This window comes from Balaenoptera acutorostrata, chromosome 1 (genome assembly GCF_949987535.1).
Source record: "Balaenoptera acutorostrata chromosome 1, mBalAcu1.1, whole genome shotgun sequence".
Taxonomy (NCBI): domain Eukaryota; kingdom Metazoa; phylum Chordata; class Mammalia; order Artiodactyla; family Balaenopteridae; genus Balaenoptera; species Balaenoptera acutorostrata.
Window position 1 is genome coordinate 7,420,445 of NC_080064.1, and position 16,356 is coordinate 7,436,800.

The 16,356-nt window shown below is 42.0% G+C and overlaps 1 protein-coding gene across 1 annotated transcript in view; it reads left to right on the top strand.

Annotated features, from left to right (window-relative positions):
* The window catches only part of SLC25A33 (solute carrier family 25 member 33), a 30,421-nt gene extending 16,057 nt beyond the window's left edge, over positions 1–14,364 (top strand). Inside the window, exons 3-7 of the mRNA XM_057531345.1 lie at positions 4,466–4,543; positions 7,032–7,132; positions 9,417–9,483; positions 12,416–12,696; positions 13,872–14,364. Coding sequence (XP_057387328.1) covers positions 4,466–4,543; positions 7,032–7,132; positions 9,417–9,483; positions 12,416–12,696; positions 13,872–14,074 — 730 coding nt within the window. The 3' untranslated portion in view covers positions 14,075–14,364. The remainder of the gene's footprint in view (positions 1–4,465; positions 4,544–7,031; positions 7,133–9,416; positions 9,484–12,415; positions 12,697–13,871) is intronic.
* The last annotated feature ends 1,992 nt before the right edge of the window (positions 14,365–16,356 follow it).

The following is a 16,356-nucleotide window of genomic DNA, read 5'->3' on the forward strand; positions in this document are numbered from 1 at the left end:
TAATTTCTAACTTACAGAAAAGTTACAGGAGCAGTACAAATAACTTGCTTATATACTCTACCTCAGGTCACTTGTTTTTAATATTTTGCCACATTTGCTTATTTGTTTTTGCTCTATATACATACAGTTTTTTTTTTTCTGAACCATTTGAAAATAGGTTACATGCATTATGTCCCTTTACCCTTAATTCTTTAGCATTTATTTCCTACGAAAAGGATATTCTCTTAAAACAACAGTACAGTTTTCAAATTCAGGAAATTTAATATTGATGTACTGCTTTTTAACTAATCTACAGTCTATATTCCAGTTTTATCATTTATCTATTGTTAAGCGATTGATTTAGCACAAGGGTTAAATTTTGTTTTAAAACTCTGTTCCTACCAATATGTCTTCTGTTTTCAAAAACTTTTTCAGTGAGGCTTTCTGGGTTTTTTTTTGTTTCTTTAACTGCTTTATTAAGATGTAATCCACATGCCATGCAATTTGCCCACTTAGAGCACACAGTTCTCCTGTTGTAGTATGTTCAGAGTTTTGTGCTCCCATCACAACAATTCTAGAACGTTTTCATCCCCACTACAAGAATCCCCTAACCTGTTTGCAGTCACTCCCCATCCCCAGGCCCCCAGCCCTAGACAACCAAGTACTAATCTTCCTTCTGTCTATATAGATTGTCTCCTGGATATTTCATCTAAATGAAATCGTACAGCATATGGCCTTTTATGTCCAGCTCCTTTCACTTAGCCTACTTTTTTTTTTTTAAGATTTATTTATTATTTATTTTTTGGCTGCGTCGGGTCTTAATTGCAGCACGCCGGATCTTCGTTGTGGTGCGCGGGCTTCTCTCTAGTTGTGGCATGCGGGTTTTCTCCTCTCTAGTTGTGGCGCGCAGGTTCCAGAGCATGTGGGCTCTGTAGTTTGTGTCACGCAGGCTCTCTAGTTGAGGCACGCCAGCTCAGTAGTTGTGGCGCATGGGCTTAGTTGCCCTGGGACCTGAACAGATATTTGGACACTCACGTTCATAGTAGCCAAAAGGCAGAAGCAGCCCAAGTGTCCATCCATGGATAAATGGGTGAACAACATGTGGGGCATCCATATAATGGATTTATAATTTAGCCTTAAAAAGAAGGAAATTCTGACACATGCTGTAACATAGATGAACCTTAATGACACTGTGCTGAGTGAAAGAAGCCAGTCACAAAAGGACAAATACTGTAGGATTCTACTTGTATGAGATCCCTAGAGCAGTCAAATTCGTAGAGACAGAAAGTAGAAGGGTGGTTGCCAGGGCTGGGGTGGGGAGATGGAGTGTTAGTGTTACTGGGTATGGAATCTGTTTGAATTTTTGAATTTTATTTTATTTATTTTTTTAATACAGCAGGTTCTTATTAGTTATCCATTTTATACATATTAGTGTATACATGTCAATCCCAATCTCCCAATTCATCACACCCCCGCCACTTTCCTCCCTTGGTGTCCATACGTTTGTTCTCTACATCTGTGTCTCAATTTCTGCCCTGCAAACCAGTTCATCTGTACCATTTTTCTAGGTTCCACATATATGCGTTAATATACGATATTTGTTTTTCTCTTTCTGACTTACTTTACTCTGTGTGACAGTCTCTAGATCCATCCACGTCTCTACAAATGACCCAGTGTCGTTCTTTTCTATGGCTGAGTAATGTTCCATTGTATATATGTGCCACATCTTCTTTATCCATTCGTCTGTTGATGGGCATTTAGGTTGCTTCCATGACCTGGCTATTGTAAATAGTGCTGCAGTGAACATTGGGGTGCATGTGTCTTTTTGAATTATGGTTTTCTCTGGGTATATGCCCAGTAGTGGGATTGCTGGGTCATATGGTAATTCTATTTTTAGTTTTTAAAGGAACCTCCGTACTGTTCTCCATAGTGGCTGTATCAATTTACATTCCCACCAACAGTGCAAGAGGGTTCCCTTTTCTCCACACCCTCTCCAGCATTTGTTGTTTGTAGATTTTCTGATGATGCCCATTCTAACTGGTGTGAGGTGATACCTCACTGTAGTTTTGATTTGCATTTCTCTAATAATTAGTGATTTGAGCAGCTTTTCATGTGCTTCTTGGCCATCTGTATGTCTTCTTTGGAGAAATGTCTATTTAGGTCTTCTGCCCATTTTTGGATTGGGTTGTTTGTTTTTTTAATATTGAGCTGCATGAGCTGTTTATATATTTTGGAGATTAATCCTTTGTCCATTGATTCATTTGCAAATATTTTCTCCCATTGTCCCATTCTGAGGGTTGTCCTTTCGTCTTGTTTGCAGTTTCCTTTGCTGTGTAAAACTTTTATGTTTCATTAGGTCCCATTTGTTTATTTTAGTTTTTATTTCTATTACTCTAGGAGGTGGATCAAAAAAGATCTTGCTGTGATTTATGTCAAAGAGTGTTCTTCCTGTTTTCCTCTAAGAGTTTTATAGTGTCTGGTCTTACATTTAGGTCTCTAATCCATTTTGAGTTTATTTTTGTGTATGGTGTTAGGGAGTGTTCTAATTTCATTCTTTCACATGTGGCTGTCCAGTTTTCCCAGCACCACTTACTGAAGAGACTGTCTTTTCAGCATATAGATGGGTCTTGTTTTTGTATCCATTCAGCAAGCCTGTGTCTTTTGGTTGGGAGCATTTAATCCATTCACGTTTAAGGTAATTATCGATATGTATGTTCCTATTACCATTTTCTTAATTGTTTTGGGTTTGTTTTTGTAGGTCCTTTTCTTCTCTTGTGTTTCCCACTTAGAGAAGTTCCTTTAGCATTTGTTGTAGAGTTGGTTTGGTGGTGCTGAATTCTTTTAGCTTTTGCTTGTTTGTAAAGCTTTTGATTTCTTCATCGAATCTGAATGAGATCCTTGCCGGGTAGAGTAATCTTGGTTATAGGTTCTTCCCTTTCATCACTGTAAATATGTCATGCCACTCCCTTCTGGCCTGTAGAGTTTCTGCTGAGAAATCAGCTGTTAACCTTATGGGAGTTCCCTTGTATGTTATTTGTCATTTTTCCCTGGCTGCTTTCAATAATTTTTCTTTGTCTTTAATTTTTGCCAATTTGATTACTATGTGTCTCAGTGTGTTTCTCCTTGGGTTTCTCCTGTACAGGACTCTGCGCTTCCTGAACTTGGGTGGCTATTTCCTTTCCCATGTTAGGGAAGTTTTCCACTATAATCTCTTCAAGTATTTTCTCCGGCCCCTCTCTCTCTCTCTTCTCCTTCTGGGACCCCTATAATGCGAATGCTGTTGTGTTTAATGTCCCAGAGGTCTCTTAGGCTGTCTTCATTTCTTTTCATTCTTTTTTCTTTATCCTGTTCCGCAGCAGTGAATTCCACCATTCTGTCTTCCAGGTCACTTATCCGTTCTTCTGCCTCAGTTATTCTGCTATTGATTCCTTCTAGTGTATTTTTCATTTCAGTTATTGTACTGTTCATCTTTGTTTGTTTGTTCTTTAATTCTTCTAGGTCTTTGTTAAACATTTCTTGCATCTTCTTGATCTTTGCCTCCATTGTTTTTCCAAGGCCCTGGATCATCTTCACTATCATTATTCTGAATTCTTTTTCTGGAAGGATGCCTATCTCCACTTCATTTAGTTGTTTATCTGGGGTTTTATCTTGTTCCTTCATCTGGTATATAGCCCTCTGCCTTTTCATCTTGTCTATCTTTCTGTGAATGTGGTTTTTGTTCCACAGGCTGCAGGATTTTAGTTCTTGCTTCTGCTGTCTGCCCTCTGGTGGATGAGGCTATCTCTGGAATCTATTTGAGAAGATGAAAAAGTTCTGGAGATGGATGCTGGTGATGGTTGTACAACAGTGTGAATGTACTTTTTGCCACTGAACTATACACTTTAAAATGGAAAATGGTGAAAATTTATGTATATGTTACCACAGCAAAAAGTTTTTAAAGAAAAAGCAGGCAGAGTATTCTCTTTGAACTTGATATACTAAGCTTTGGCTTTAAAGAGCAATCATCCGTCCCATGAAAATTACTGGATTTTTGTATTCCTCATTTCCCTGTTTAGGGCTCTCCTATAATAGGTAAAGATCTAGAAGATAGGATTATTAGAAATAAGGAATAAATCTAAAAGAAATACCATCCGAGGAAATTTCTCAACCTGTTTCTCAGTGAATCTTGTCATAACAAGGACATCATTTCCTGTTTCAGACCCTTTGCTGCTCTCTGCCTTCCTAGGATGTCGGTGGGTAGTGCAAACCCTGAACACCTTGCTCCTGCCTGAACAAGGGAGATTTTGAAGTGTGTTTTTTCACTGTAGTAATGAAAGCAGTATTCATCAGTCTTCTGATTTTGTACTGTAATATAATCAGATAAGATCCTGGGGTTTTGTAAACATTCTGTTCTTTATTCAGGGAGCTAATGTGAAGGCTGACCCCTTATCATTTTGCACAGGCCTTGCCTAAGGATTTTAAAGCTACATCTTTTCTCGTTATTCAGGTCGATCTTGGAGAAGGAGGGACCAAAGTCACTTTTTAGAGGCTTGGGTCCAAATTTGGTTGGAGTTGCACCATCAAGGTAAGCATTAACCTTTCGGCTAGCTCACTGCATACAGTATCTAATACACTGAGTCCTTTCTTACTCAAGGGGCAATGCCACTAGATGTCTAGTTTCTTTTTCTGTGGAGGATTTGCCAGGGTGCATCTGACATATAGAAATGGTGATAACTGTTGGCATGTCTTTCAGTGTGTGCGTGAGAAAGAGATTCTTAGTTATTTTGTTCTTAAGTTGAGAATTATTCTGCTCCCGTCACGTGGTGTCTTCTCTGAGTGTTTGCTACTCTCAGTATGGCGTGTGGTCAGCAGCATTGGCATCACCTAGGAGCTTGTTAAAACTACGCGAGGGCTTCCCTGGTGGCGCAGTGGTTGAGAGTCCGCCTGCCAATGCAGGGGACACGGGTTCGAGCCCTGGTCTGGGAGGATCCCACATGCCGCGGAGCAACTGGGCCCGTGAGCCACAATTACTGAGCCTGCGCATCTGGAGCCTGTGCTCCGCAACAAGAGAGGCCACGATAGTGAGAGGCCCGCGCACCGCGATGAAGAGTGGCCCCCGCTTGCCGCAACTAGAGAAAGCCCTCGCACAGAAACGAAGACCCAACACAGCCATAAATAAATAAATAAATAAATAAATAAATAAATAAATATTTAAAAAATAATTTAGAAAAAAAAAAAAAAACTACGCGATCTCAGACCACACCCCAGACCTACATCAGAATTTGCATTCTGCCAAGACTCACAGGTGATTCATATGCACTTGGAAGCACTGATCTAAAGCAATTTTAAAGGCTTCCAAGCTTACGTTATTTAAAAAATTCTTATTTGTGTTACAAGGTTTAATTCTCTTTAAAGCTTATTTGAATATATCAAGCTGCATTGTCCCAGTGCAGTAGCCCCTGGTCATGTGGGGCTACTTAAATCAATTCAAATTAAAAATTCAGTTCCTTCGTCTCACCAGCCACATTTCAAGTTACTTAGCATTCATATGTAGCTAGTGGCTCCTGTATTGGAGATCATAGATATAGTACATTTCCATCTCTGCAGAAAGTTTTTTTCGACAGTGCTGATACAGAGGATAGGCGTGTGTGGATATGAAAGTGAATGTCTGCGTGTGTGTGTGTGTGTGCGCGCGCATAGCAGCGTATCTCTGAAAAGTAGGTAAGAAACTGCTTCTAGATATTGCCTCCTGGGAGGGGGAGCTCAGTGACAAGGGTCACTTATGTGAATCCACATAGTACTTGAATAGACTTTAAGCAAAATTAATCTTTATAACAAAAATGAGAATTTTGTTTTATACAAACTGAAGACTAAAAGCTTCTAGAATACTTGCATATCAGTGCTCCAGTTTATACACAGATTTCCTGAGGATGTTGTAAAAATGCAGAGGTCCAAGAGGGAGGGGATATAGGTATACATATAGCTGATTTACTTCATTGTACAGCAGAAACTAACACAACATTGTAAAGCAATTATACGCCAATAAAAAAAATGCAGATTCTTATTAAATCCTTTTGTTCCTTTGGAATTCTGTAGCTTATGTGTATAATCTATTGAAGATATAGAAAGTACTAGTCTGTGAGGTTATATGAGGTATGCATTATTAAGAGAAGGCAAACATACTGCATATATGTAGTAAATTTTTTAAATGGAGTCAGATCTACTTGTGGACAGTGCTAATTTCTGTCAATCTGATATAGAGTCCTGGCCACCACACCCATTTAGAACAGTTGGGACCTAGAAAAAAACGAAAGACTGTTTTATAACACATTCATGATACGTAGTCAGGATCCTAAGTTGAAAAATACGTTCTGTAATTGATCCACGGGCCAGCTGAAAAAACGCATTTTCCCTGACATTGCTGGTGAAGAAGCAGGGAAAATCACAACCAGGCTCTGCTCTCCAGCCCCAACAGGAGAGGAGACAGAAGTGGGGAAGCAGGCAGAGGCGGAGAAGAGAAGACCAGAGAGCCAAGGTGGGGGGCCCGCCACCCCCAGCAGTCCCTTTCTGGGGCTGGGAGCACGTCAGTGGAGGGCGCACGTGATGAAAACGCATGTGCCACCGTACGTGTTCCTACGTGATCCTGCGTCATCAGGAAAAACGTTCACAGTACATCTGACATACTCATTTTGGTGTAAGGCAGGACAAGTGTGGTATGTTTTAGAAATGTATTATAAATTTTAACAGTTATAGTATATGTTGGTGCTTAAAAGGATTGGCATTCATCCAGGATGAAGACTGTAAACGGACTTTGTATGTATATTACCAAAACCTCATTTTCCTCAGTTATTTTGGGCACGTCCATCATCATTGAGTACTTTCTGGAGGGACAATCAGGAGCTTCCGGAAGATGCCTGCAGCAGGTTTTGGTTTTAGAACAGATAAGGTCAAGCTTTTGGTTACATGTTAACTTCTTTCCCATATTGCTAAATTTGTCAGGGGTTGTGGAAGGACATACGTATTGTATAGCGTCGAACCAGCGTCTTGATAGCATTCTCTCTTTGTTCTAACAGGGCTGTGTACTTTGCATGCTACTCCAAAGCCAAAGAGCAGTTCAATGGCATTTTCGTGCCTAATAGCAATACTGTGCACATTTTCTCAGCTGGCTCTGCAGGTATGTTACCGTAGTGAGTGGAGATGAGTTGCTCACTTTCCTAAAGCATGTGTTGTACCAAACAGCTTTCTCCAGGAATTAGAAATTAGGTCTCTGCTTCGTTTGCATCTAAAATCATTTTCCTAAAGCTTTATGTTAGAAGTGATAAAACATGAGTGTTTGAGAGCGGTTTATAACTTGCTTCCGTTTTCTTTTACCCCTGAAGCTTTTTATTCTCCCTCAAAATTGACATGTTCTCATGCATGCTACTGGTTAGTGTGATGTATCTTTTAAAGGAATATTAATGTATTTTCATGCCTTTTTATTACATTATTTTCTAAAATTCGAGCTGCTTTTTCTGTGGCTCCCGACGGTGTCCAGCCTACCCTGAGTACAGTTGGCACTTCTGTCCTTAACAGTTGGATTGTATGATGAGGGCTCAGGGCTTGTAGCGGGATTCTTGGAGTAGGATCAGTGATAGATTAGGTAGCTTCTGTTCTTTTTTGAGGGAATCATTCCACCTACCATAGAAAATTCACAGAAGGATTTTTTCCCCAGGAAATACTTGGCAAAAACATGGACATGTAGATTTCTGAGAGAAGGCTATGTCTTTTTCGATGTAACTTTTATGTCTATTTAAATAGAAGGGTATTTTAGCGAATTAAATTGGCATTTTATGAAAACTTTCTACCCTCCAAGTTGTACATATCAGTTTTGTCCCTGTTACTCCAAATGAAAGTACTAGTAATCCATCTGAATAGTTACAGATAATAATTTCTGGACCCCAAATGGGAAATGACATTAGCAGAGCTGCTTCACAACAAGAAAGGTGTTTTACAGAATATGGAGCTCTGAGAGGAGTGCGTGGGGTTCAGAGGAGGTCAGGCTTCACTGCCGAGGCCAATAGGGCGTTAGCGATACGCGAAAAGCTGTACCCCAGTTTTGTAACTTTTGCAAAATTAACTTAGAGGAACCTTGGTAGATAAAACAGACCTGGAGGGAGATTTTTTTTTTTTTTTTAGTGAAGTCTTTAATTTGCTGTTTTAAGGAGCTAATGTTTCTGTCATTGTTTTTTGTTTTGTTTTTTTTCCTCCTTCCTGGTAACATTCAGCTTTTTGGGTTTTTTTGTAATTCTAGTATAGCTGATTTACAAAGTTTTGTTACTTTCAGGTGTACAGCAGAGTGATTCACTTTCTTATGTATATACACACACACATATATATTCTTTTTCAGCTTCTTTTCCATTATGGTTTATTATAAGATATTGAATATAGTTCCCTGTGCTGTACAGTAGGTCCTTGTTGTTCATCTGTGGAGGGAGATTTTTAAACCATTATCTAGGGTCCTATTATCTAATCAATCTACTTAGACTGTGGATGAGGTATTCCAGAGGACTCACTGTGTGTCAGGTCAGTACTACTTTTTTGGTTGGTCTGGAATGATTAACAATATTAAGATGGAGAAGACTTACTTTAAAAATGGTTACTATAGGCAGATCAGTCTTAAAACTTTGATTTCCTAAAATGGTCGGGTATTAAAATGTCAAAGTTTGGATTCAGGTAAATGGAGATTTAGTTTCTTCTATTTTAAGTTATATATCAGGTACCCTTTTGGATTAGATCAGCAACTTTTAAAACAAATTATTTCTGAACCTGAACCTTTCCATTGAGTTTTAGAATAGTTTCATATGGGGCTTCCCTGGTGGCGCAGTGGTTGAGAATCTGCCTGCTAATGCAGGGGACACGGGTTCGCGCCCTGGTCTGGGAGGATCCCACATGCCGCGGAGCAACTAGGCCCGTGAGCCACAACTACTGAGCCTGCGCGTCTGGAGCCTGTGCTCCGCAACAAGAGAGGCCACAATAGTGAGAGGCCCGCGCACCGCGATGAAGAGTAGCCCCCGCTTGCCGCAACTACAGGAAGCCCTAGCACAGAAACGAAGACCCAACATAGCAATCAATCAATCAATAAATAAATCTTTAAAAAAAAAAAAAGAATAGTTTCATATATATTTACCAATGGAATCACATTAACAGGAATGTCTACAGCACCACCTAGCGGCTGAATGGACTAGACAGGGCTCTAGAAAATTGAGAGATATATGTTAGGTCCTACATACCAGTAGATGTTACATTTTAGGGGACTATAGCTTCCATCTGTAGTATGGAAATATAACTGCTTCCTACCATCCGTTTTTATTATTAAGCCATTGAAAGCCTGATTTCAAAGTTTATCACATGGAATAGACAGCTTTAATAAGCATTGACTCTGTTCACTGATAACATTTTCTATTCTTTTTTTCTTCCAGCTTTTGTCACAAATTCCTTAATGAATCCTATATGGATGGTTAAAACCCGGATGCAGCTAGAACGGAAGTAAGTTGTTAATTGTTCCTTCCTTAATATCAGAATTCTTAGGGCTTTTTTTCTTCCACCAGTTCCAGCTGTGGAGTGAGATGTGTAGCGCGTCCTTAGCCATCCCCATCCTTGTTTTGCCTGAATATAAGCATATGTAGAAACTCCTGTTGTCTTGAGGGTGATACTGCCAAGCCTTGTGGGGAGACAAAGGCCAACAGAAATAACACACAAGGGGGTGTCGGAAGTTCGCTCAGTTGTGGCCCCTGATCTACAGGGTGGTCGGTGGGTCTCTGCTCCTGGATGACCCCACCGCCCCCAAGTTGGAGTGCTGCGGGCTCTCCTCCAGGTGGCCTCTCTTTCAAGTGGGAAGATGCCAGGAAGGGCAGAATAGCAAATGCCCCTAGTCTCAGAAGGGGCATTCTAATCTCCAAGGCCCGCAGATATCTGAGATTCCTGTGCTGAAACTAGCCAGGGATTCTTGAGATTTTTCATGCTGTGGGTTCTCTTGGCAGTCTCTGGTGAAGCCTACAGGTGCTTTTTAGAACAATATTTTTAAAAGCAGTGAAAACCGATTATTGAAATACAATTATCAGTGGGTTTTTTTTTTATTGCAATATAGTAATATAATTCTTTAACACATTAAATAAGATCAAAGAGCATCCTGGTAACTACTGTAATTTCAAGTTAGTGAAGATGGTAAACGATGCCTTGTGATAGGATTCTAAGAACCCTTCTGTTACTAGGTTGCCTAGAAGTGTTGTGTGGGACGCTGGAAACTTCCAGCTAGTCCAGTCTAACCTTAAGCTACCCAGTAAAGAAAGCACGGGAGAGAGCGAGCAAGAGCGCCCCCTGGAAGTGGAGGTGGGGTCAGCCTTAGCTTGTTTTTCTCTTGAATGACCCCCATAGCCTCTGAATTGGTGTTTGATTCTGTGTTCCCCCTAGTCCGTTCTGTCTGAAAGAACCTTCTAAAATGCATCCGGTCTAATCATTTTCAATAGATTGCTTGCTCAGAATCCTTCGATGAATGTCAGTTACTCTCAGGGTCAAATCCTCACTCCTCGGCTTAACGTTCAAGGTCCTTTGCGATTTTCTAAAACTGTCCTGTGCTCTCGTGCTTCCGTCTCCCTGAATCTGCCGTCCCCTCGCCAGGAATCCCGTTTCCCCTTCTTGTCCTGCAAGCTCCAGACCAGCGTCCTCTCCTGGAAACCTCTGGCAATCACTCCCAATTCCAGGTGTGCACACAGTGTCCTAATGTCACTTCTGTTTAGCAGCGGATAAATGCACGAGTCAGCTGAGAGCCTTCCTTTATATGCATTCTTTTAAATCTGGCTGGTAATGACCCGTGCTTAGGACATTTGAAAGCTGTGTTTGTGTGGGCTGTGTTAACATAGCCCTCAACAATGAGTATTTGTTGCATGCTTCCTGTGCAACTAGTCACAGCAGAAACAGCAGGGAATAAGACATGGGCCCTGCCTTCCAGAAGCTCACAGCTTCAGAAAATAAATAAAGAGAATTCTAGGCTGGTGGGATAAGAGGCCTGAGGTGCTCCAGGACCCTGGAGGGTCCCTAATGCAGTCTGGGCAGGACGTGCAGCCAGGGAGGGGCTCTTGTGGCATCCACCCTCCCATCTACAGAACAGCCGGTGGGCAGCGGCAGGTGCGAAGGTGCCTCAGTCAGGGAATCTGCTGTGCAGAAAATCTGGAGGCAAGAAAGCATTGTTCATTCCGAGCAGCAGAAAGAAGGGGTGTGTCCTGCATGCAGATGTGCTGGAGAAGGAGGGAGGTGCAGGGAGATAAGATGGGAGAAGCCAAAAGAGAGGGCCACATCCTTAAAAGCCCTGGGGAGGAATGGGCGTTTGGACTTGGCTTTATTTTGAGGCAGCAGAGAGCCATTAGCGCAGTGGTTCAGGAGGCCTGTCTGTCCTCCATTAGAGGATATTTGGCAATGTCTGGAGATGTCTTTATCTCTCACGACTTAGGTGGCATCCAGTGGGTGGAGGCCAGGGCTGCTGCTAGATATCCTACAATGCATAGGACCGCCCCCAGCGGAGAATGATCTGGCCCCAAATATCGATAGTGCCGAGGTTGAGAAGCCCTGCATGAGAGGATGTTAAGCAGGGGAGTGACGTGCTTGGCGTTTGTGTTACAAAGGTCACTCCAGGTAGGGAGTGGGGCTGGGGCGACCCAGAACCCTGGTCTGCTGCCCCACGGGAGGGTCTCCCACGTGCGTCGGGTGAACACTATCCAGTCCTGGGATTCTGTTTGTATCCCGGCGGTTTATGAAAACTCCCTGTCGTGGGGTAGGAGCATGCAAGCCGAAGGCTTTTTAGTTACTGTGTAGTCTATTCTGTGTTTATAATTTCACAAATGTAGAAATAATGGAATCAAAATACACCATTTGGAGACTAGAACGATAAGGAAGAATACTCACACTCACCACCCTGTCGGAATGTTGGGGAGTTTTCCTTCAGTATTTTCTTAAAGCATATTTGTACAGTAATCGCAATTATCCTTTACATGTAATTTTGTCCGGCTCTCCACTTTAAGCACTTCCCCGTATCTGACTGCCTTCACAACTGTTTTAATCTAGTATATGTACCACGGTTTACGTATCTGTCCCCAGGTGTAGACATTGGGATTGTTTTGATTCTGTTGCAGTCGTATTTTCCTCTGTGATGCACACCTTCCATATAGCTCTTTCCAAAAGTAGATCGAAGACCCTGAGCACGAGTCTGTGACTCAGTACAGGTGCACGTCCCACCCTGTGGGCCTGTCGGGTGTCCGGGCTGATGGGCGTGGCTTCACAGCAGGCCGGGCTCAGCCAACCACAGACCAGGGAAGACTGTGGCGCCCACCACGCGAGTTCTCTTTAGCTAATCTTTGTGACTCGGTGCAGCAGGCGGGCTCCTCAGCGTGTTGTCGTAACGGTCTCGTTGGTCTCCTTTGTGCAGAGTGAGAGGCTCCAAGCAGATGAACACGCTCCAGTGTGCTCGCTATGTTTACCAGACGGAAGGCATTCGTGGTTTCTACAGGGGACTAACTGCCTCGTACGCTGGAATTTCAGAAACCATCATCTGTTTTGCTATTTATGAAAGTTTAAAGAAGTATCTGAAAGAAGCTCCCTTAGCCTCTTCTACAAATGGGACTGAGAAAAATTCCACAAATTTTTTTGGACTTATGGCAGCTGCTGCTCTTTCCAAGGGGTGTGCTTCCTGTGTCGCTTACCCCCATGGTAGGTTTTGCTTTTCCTTCCGGAGCAGGAAAATAGCCATCAGTTTGTGTCAGTACATCCAGACCTCCGTAGCTCAGGTGGACGTGCAAGCCCCTGCAGGTGACAGGGGAGCTGAGCCCAGCTTAGCTGGCTGCAGCTCCTGTGTGCAGCTCACGCGGGCAGTGGGAACTCCGCTTTACTTGGCTCCAGCAGATTGTGGCCAAAACTTGGCTGTGTGGAATGTGGGCCCTGGGTTGTGGAACTTCTGATGTTTCCAAAGAAGCCAAAAATCTGGATTTTATTTAAAATTCCTCAATTTAAAAAAATTATGTAGGAGCCAAGCTTTAAAAAAAATTTCAGCTTCCATTTTGAATGGTGTGCTGAGGAAAACTACTTTGGGTAAGTGTACTTTTTAAGGAATTAATAATAGACCTAATGTTCTACTGAACTACTTTAAAAAGAAAAAAAAAAACAGCTTATTTTATTGTGCCATGAAAAACAGGTTTTGTTTTCAAACACCCGCTGCACTGTCAGCTGTGACAAATGCACACGGTCAACTTCTCACAGGTCATTGAGTCCCCGTCATGTGCTGGGGCACCGAGCAGCCCCACGGGCTTGCAGAGAGGGGGTTGGATGCTTCCCGGGTCATGTGCCCTGAAGTCCACTCGACAGGCAGTCACAAGTGTCATGCTGTGGGTGCCAGGGTGAGGCAGGGCCAGGTGGGCAAGGGTCTGAAAAAGGAGCAGGCCGGACGGAGTGGAGGAGGATCCTGGTAGGAGGAGAAAGTTGGGGAGTACATGGGAAGAAAGTTTTGTTGGAGATGTCATCATACGTAATACAAATACACCTCCAGGGAAATGACAGTGTTTTACTTCATTGAGAGTAGAAAACCATAAACTATCTTAAAATTGAGTCCCATTCAAACTAAGCTTATTTTTTAAACCCTTAGAAGTTATTTGGTACTTTTGTATGTATACATCAGTCTTGGGACAATTGACCAATTCCCAGAGTTAGAAAATGTTCTGAAAAGAACTTTTCATTGTCTCTGTGTGACTACCCCAACCAAATAGAGCCGAGATGGCAAAGAGCCATAGCTGTACATTAACGTTTATAAAGCTGTGTGCTTCGCGTTCTCTGCACATATTGCTTGGAAGTACAGTTCATCTGTAGCCTGAAATGTGTGTTTCTCTCTGCAGAAGTCATAAGGACACGGCTCCGGGAGGAGGGCACCAAGTACAAGTCTTTTGTCCAGACTGCTCGGCTGGTCTTCCGGGAAGAAGGCTACCTGGCCTTTTATAGAGGACTCTTTGCCCAGCTCATCCGGCAGATACCAAATACTGCCATTGTGTTGTCTACCTATGAGTTAATTGTGTACCTGTTAGAAGACCATGCTCAGTAACAGGCCCGAAAATTGTGCTCTAGAAGAATAAAACTGAGAAACTCTAGAGAATTTTTTTTTTTTTTCCATTGATGTGTAGAATGTTTGAGACTGAAACAGGAAAGGCCGTAGAATATCTGGCTTGTATCACCTGTTGGACATTTCCTTTTGGATTCATGCTTTCTGGAAGGTTTAAATTCATTAACGTTAACAGTTAATTATAACTTTTGGTTGGTTTTTTTGTTTTGTTTTGTTTTAACTTAAGAGAATTCAGGATTAAGCAGCCAGTAAATTAAATCATGGTATTTAAGTATAAATTTGTTTCGTGTCCTCTTTTATGTCCGCCATAGGGTAAACTGTAGCTAAGGACTTCAGTGAAGCATAAGCCTAGAAACGCAGAGAAAAACTATCAAGTCCAGGTACAGTTGTTTTCTCATCTGACTGTGAGATCCTGCACTGTGGGACAGGAAGGAAGTGCCGCATCTTGATGGCACAGGGCAGACCAGGACAGACTTCCCAGCTAGTCTCCAGACCTTCCACAGATTGATCATTTAAGCTTTCCGGCTGCTGAGTTTAAAAAAATAAGTACAGCTTCCTGACACTAAATATTTTAAACTATAAACCTTTTCCAGAAGTTATCCTCTATCCCCAGTTTGAACCAAAGGCAAGAGTTTTAAAGAATGGTTTACCAACTACCTTGCCCTTGGATGTACTTCCCCCAGTTCAGCCTAGTCAAGCCCAGGTCCCTCGTGAGAGTGTCGGAGGGCAGCCTCCCGAGTCAGCTGTGAGTGTGGAACGTGGTGCGTCTGCAGCCCTGTTCTCGGGGCTCCACCACTGGAGAAGAGGGGCGGGGAGCACCGTTGACTGCCCACCCCTAGGGGAGTGCTCTTTTATTCTGACAGGAGGCATTGGTGGTGTTTAAATACCCTAGAATTTAAGGTTAAAAAAAAAAAATCCTAGAAACGAGAAATCACCAGCGTTGTAAACCCCCCCTCATTTTTAAAGGAAATTTAATAAAGGACAAAGATAATAAGACAGAAGGCAGGTAAGATAGATGGTCTTCCCATGAACTCTTTCACTGGAATTTGCGTATACTGTACATTAAGGTTATTTTTCAATCTGAATATCTAGAAAGATACTTGATTCTAATCACTGATGCACTGTAACTTCAGATTCAGTGGCAGATACTCTGGTAGGGATGAGAAGAGGATATTTTCAAATTGAAATGCAATTGAGTTTAATTCTCTTCACCTTTGGTCATAAAGGAGGTGGGTTGGTGTTTCTGAGCCCTCTAGCATAATTTGCTACAACTGTCAACACTAAATGGAAGTCAAAATACATGACTTTAGTCAAACTTCAGTGATTCTACAATGCGTGACAGCAAAGATATTTCTATTCCAGAAGCTCATTTTAACTGTTTAATAGTGGCACTTAGCAACACCTTCCTATTTTAATGTTCATACAAAAGCCTGAATTTTTCCTCAAGATTTTATCTAATATGAAGGTCAAAAGTTAGGTTGCTTAATATTCACTAGTTGGGTATGAGAATTATTTGGAAATAATTTTCACTTATACATTCTTGAGGTAATAAGTTTGACGTTAAGCTGGTATAATTTAGTTCTCTGCTTCTGCACCAGGGCATTGAAATGAAAGAAACGTTGAGTACCAGAAGTAGGAAGAGAACAAGCAGGGAGAAAGTGATGCTTCCTCTAGAAAGGGGCTTATTGGATTTTAAAGTGGCATATATCACTGAGCTGTTAATGGAAAAATCCCATGATTGATTTCTCTCTTTTCCACAAGCTTAGTCACTGACATTTCACCATTTTTCAGTAGTCATATGTATAAGACTTTTAAAACCCTCGTTGCTTACCCGTGTGTGCCAGGCACTGTGCAAGGTGTTACTTTCTCATTTAAATTAATTCTGACAAACTTGGGAGGCACGTTTTACCATCATGCACATTTTAGAAATGAGAGGCTCTGAGGCTTGCCTGGCTCACCGGAGGTAAGTAGTAAACTGAGCAATCGTGGGTTTGTGCTGCTTGCTGAGTAGATGAATGTAAGGTGGAAGGGGCATCCGAGCCTACTCGATGATCTGACTCTGAAGCTAAGGTCCAGCAAACCATTCCATTCAATTCACTTAAGGATTACGATTCCACCCCAGTCAAGGTGAGCTTCTAGTCACGCCCAGGACAGAACTGTTGGGTGCATTCTTTGTCCACATAGATCACAGAGCCCTTCCTTTGAGTGGGACGTTCTAGACACTTAATCTTCCTTGGAAAGAGAATGGTGCTTAAATACAACGC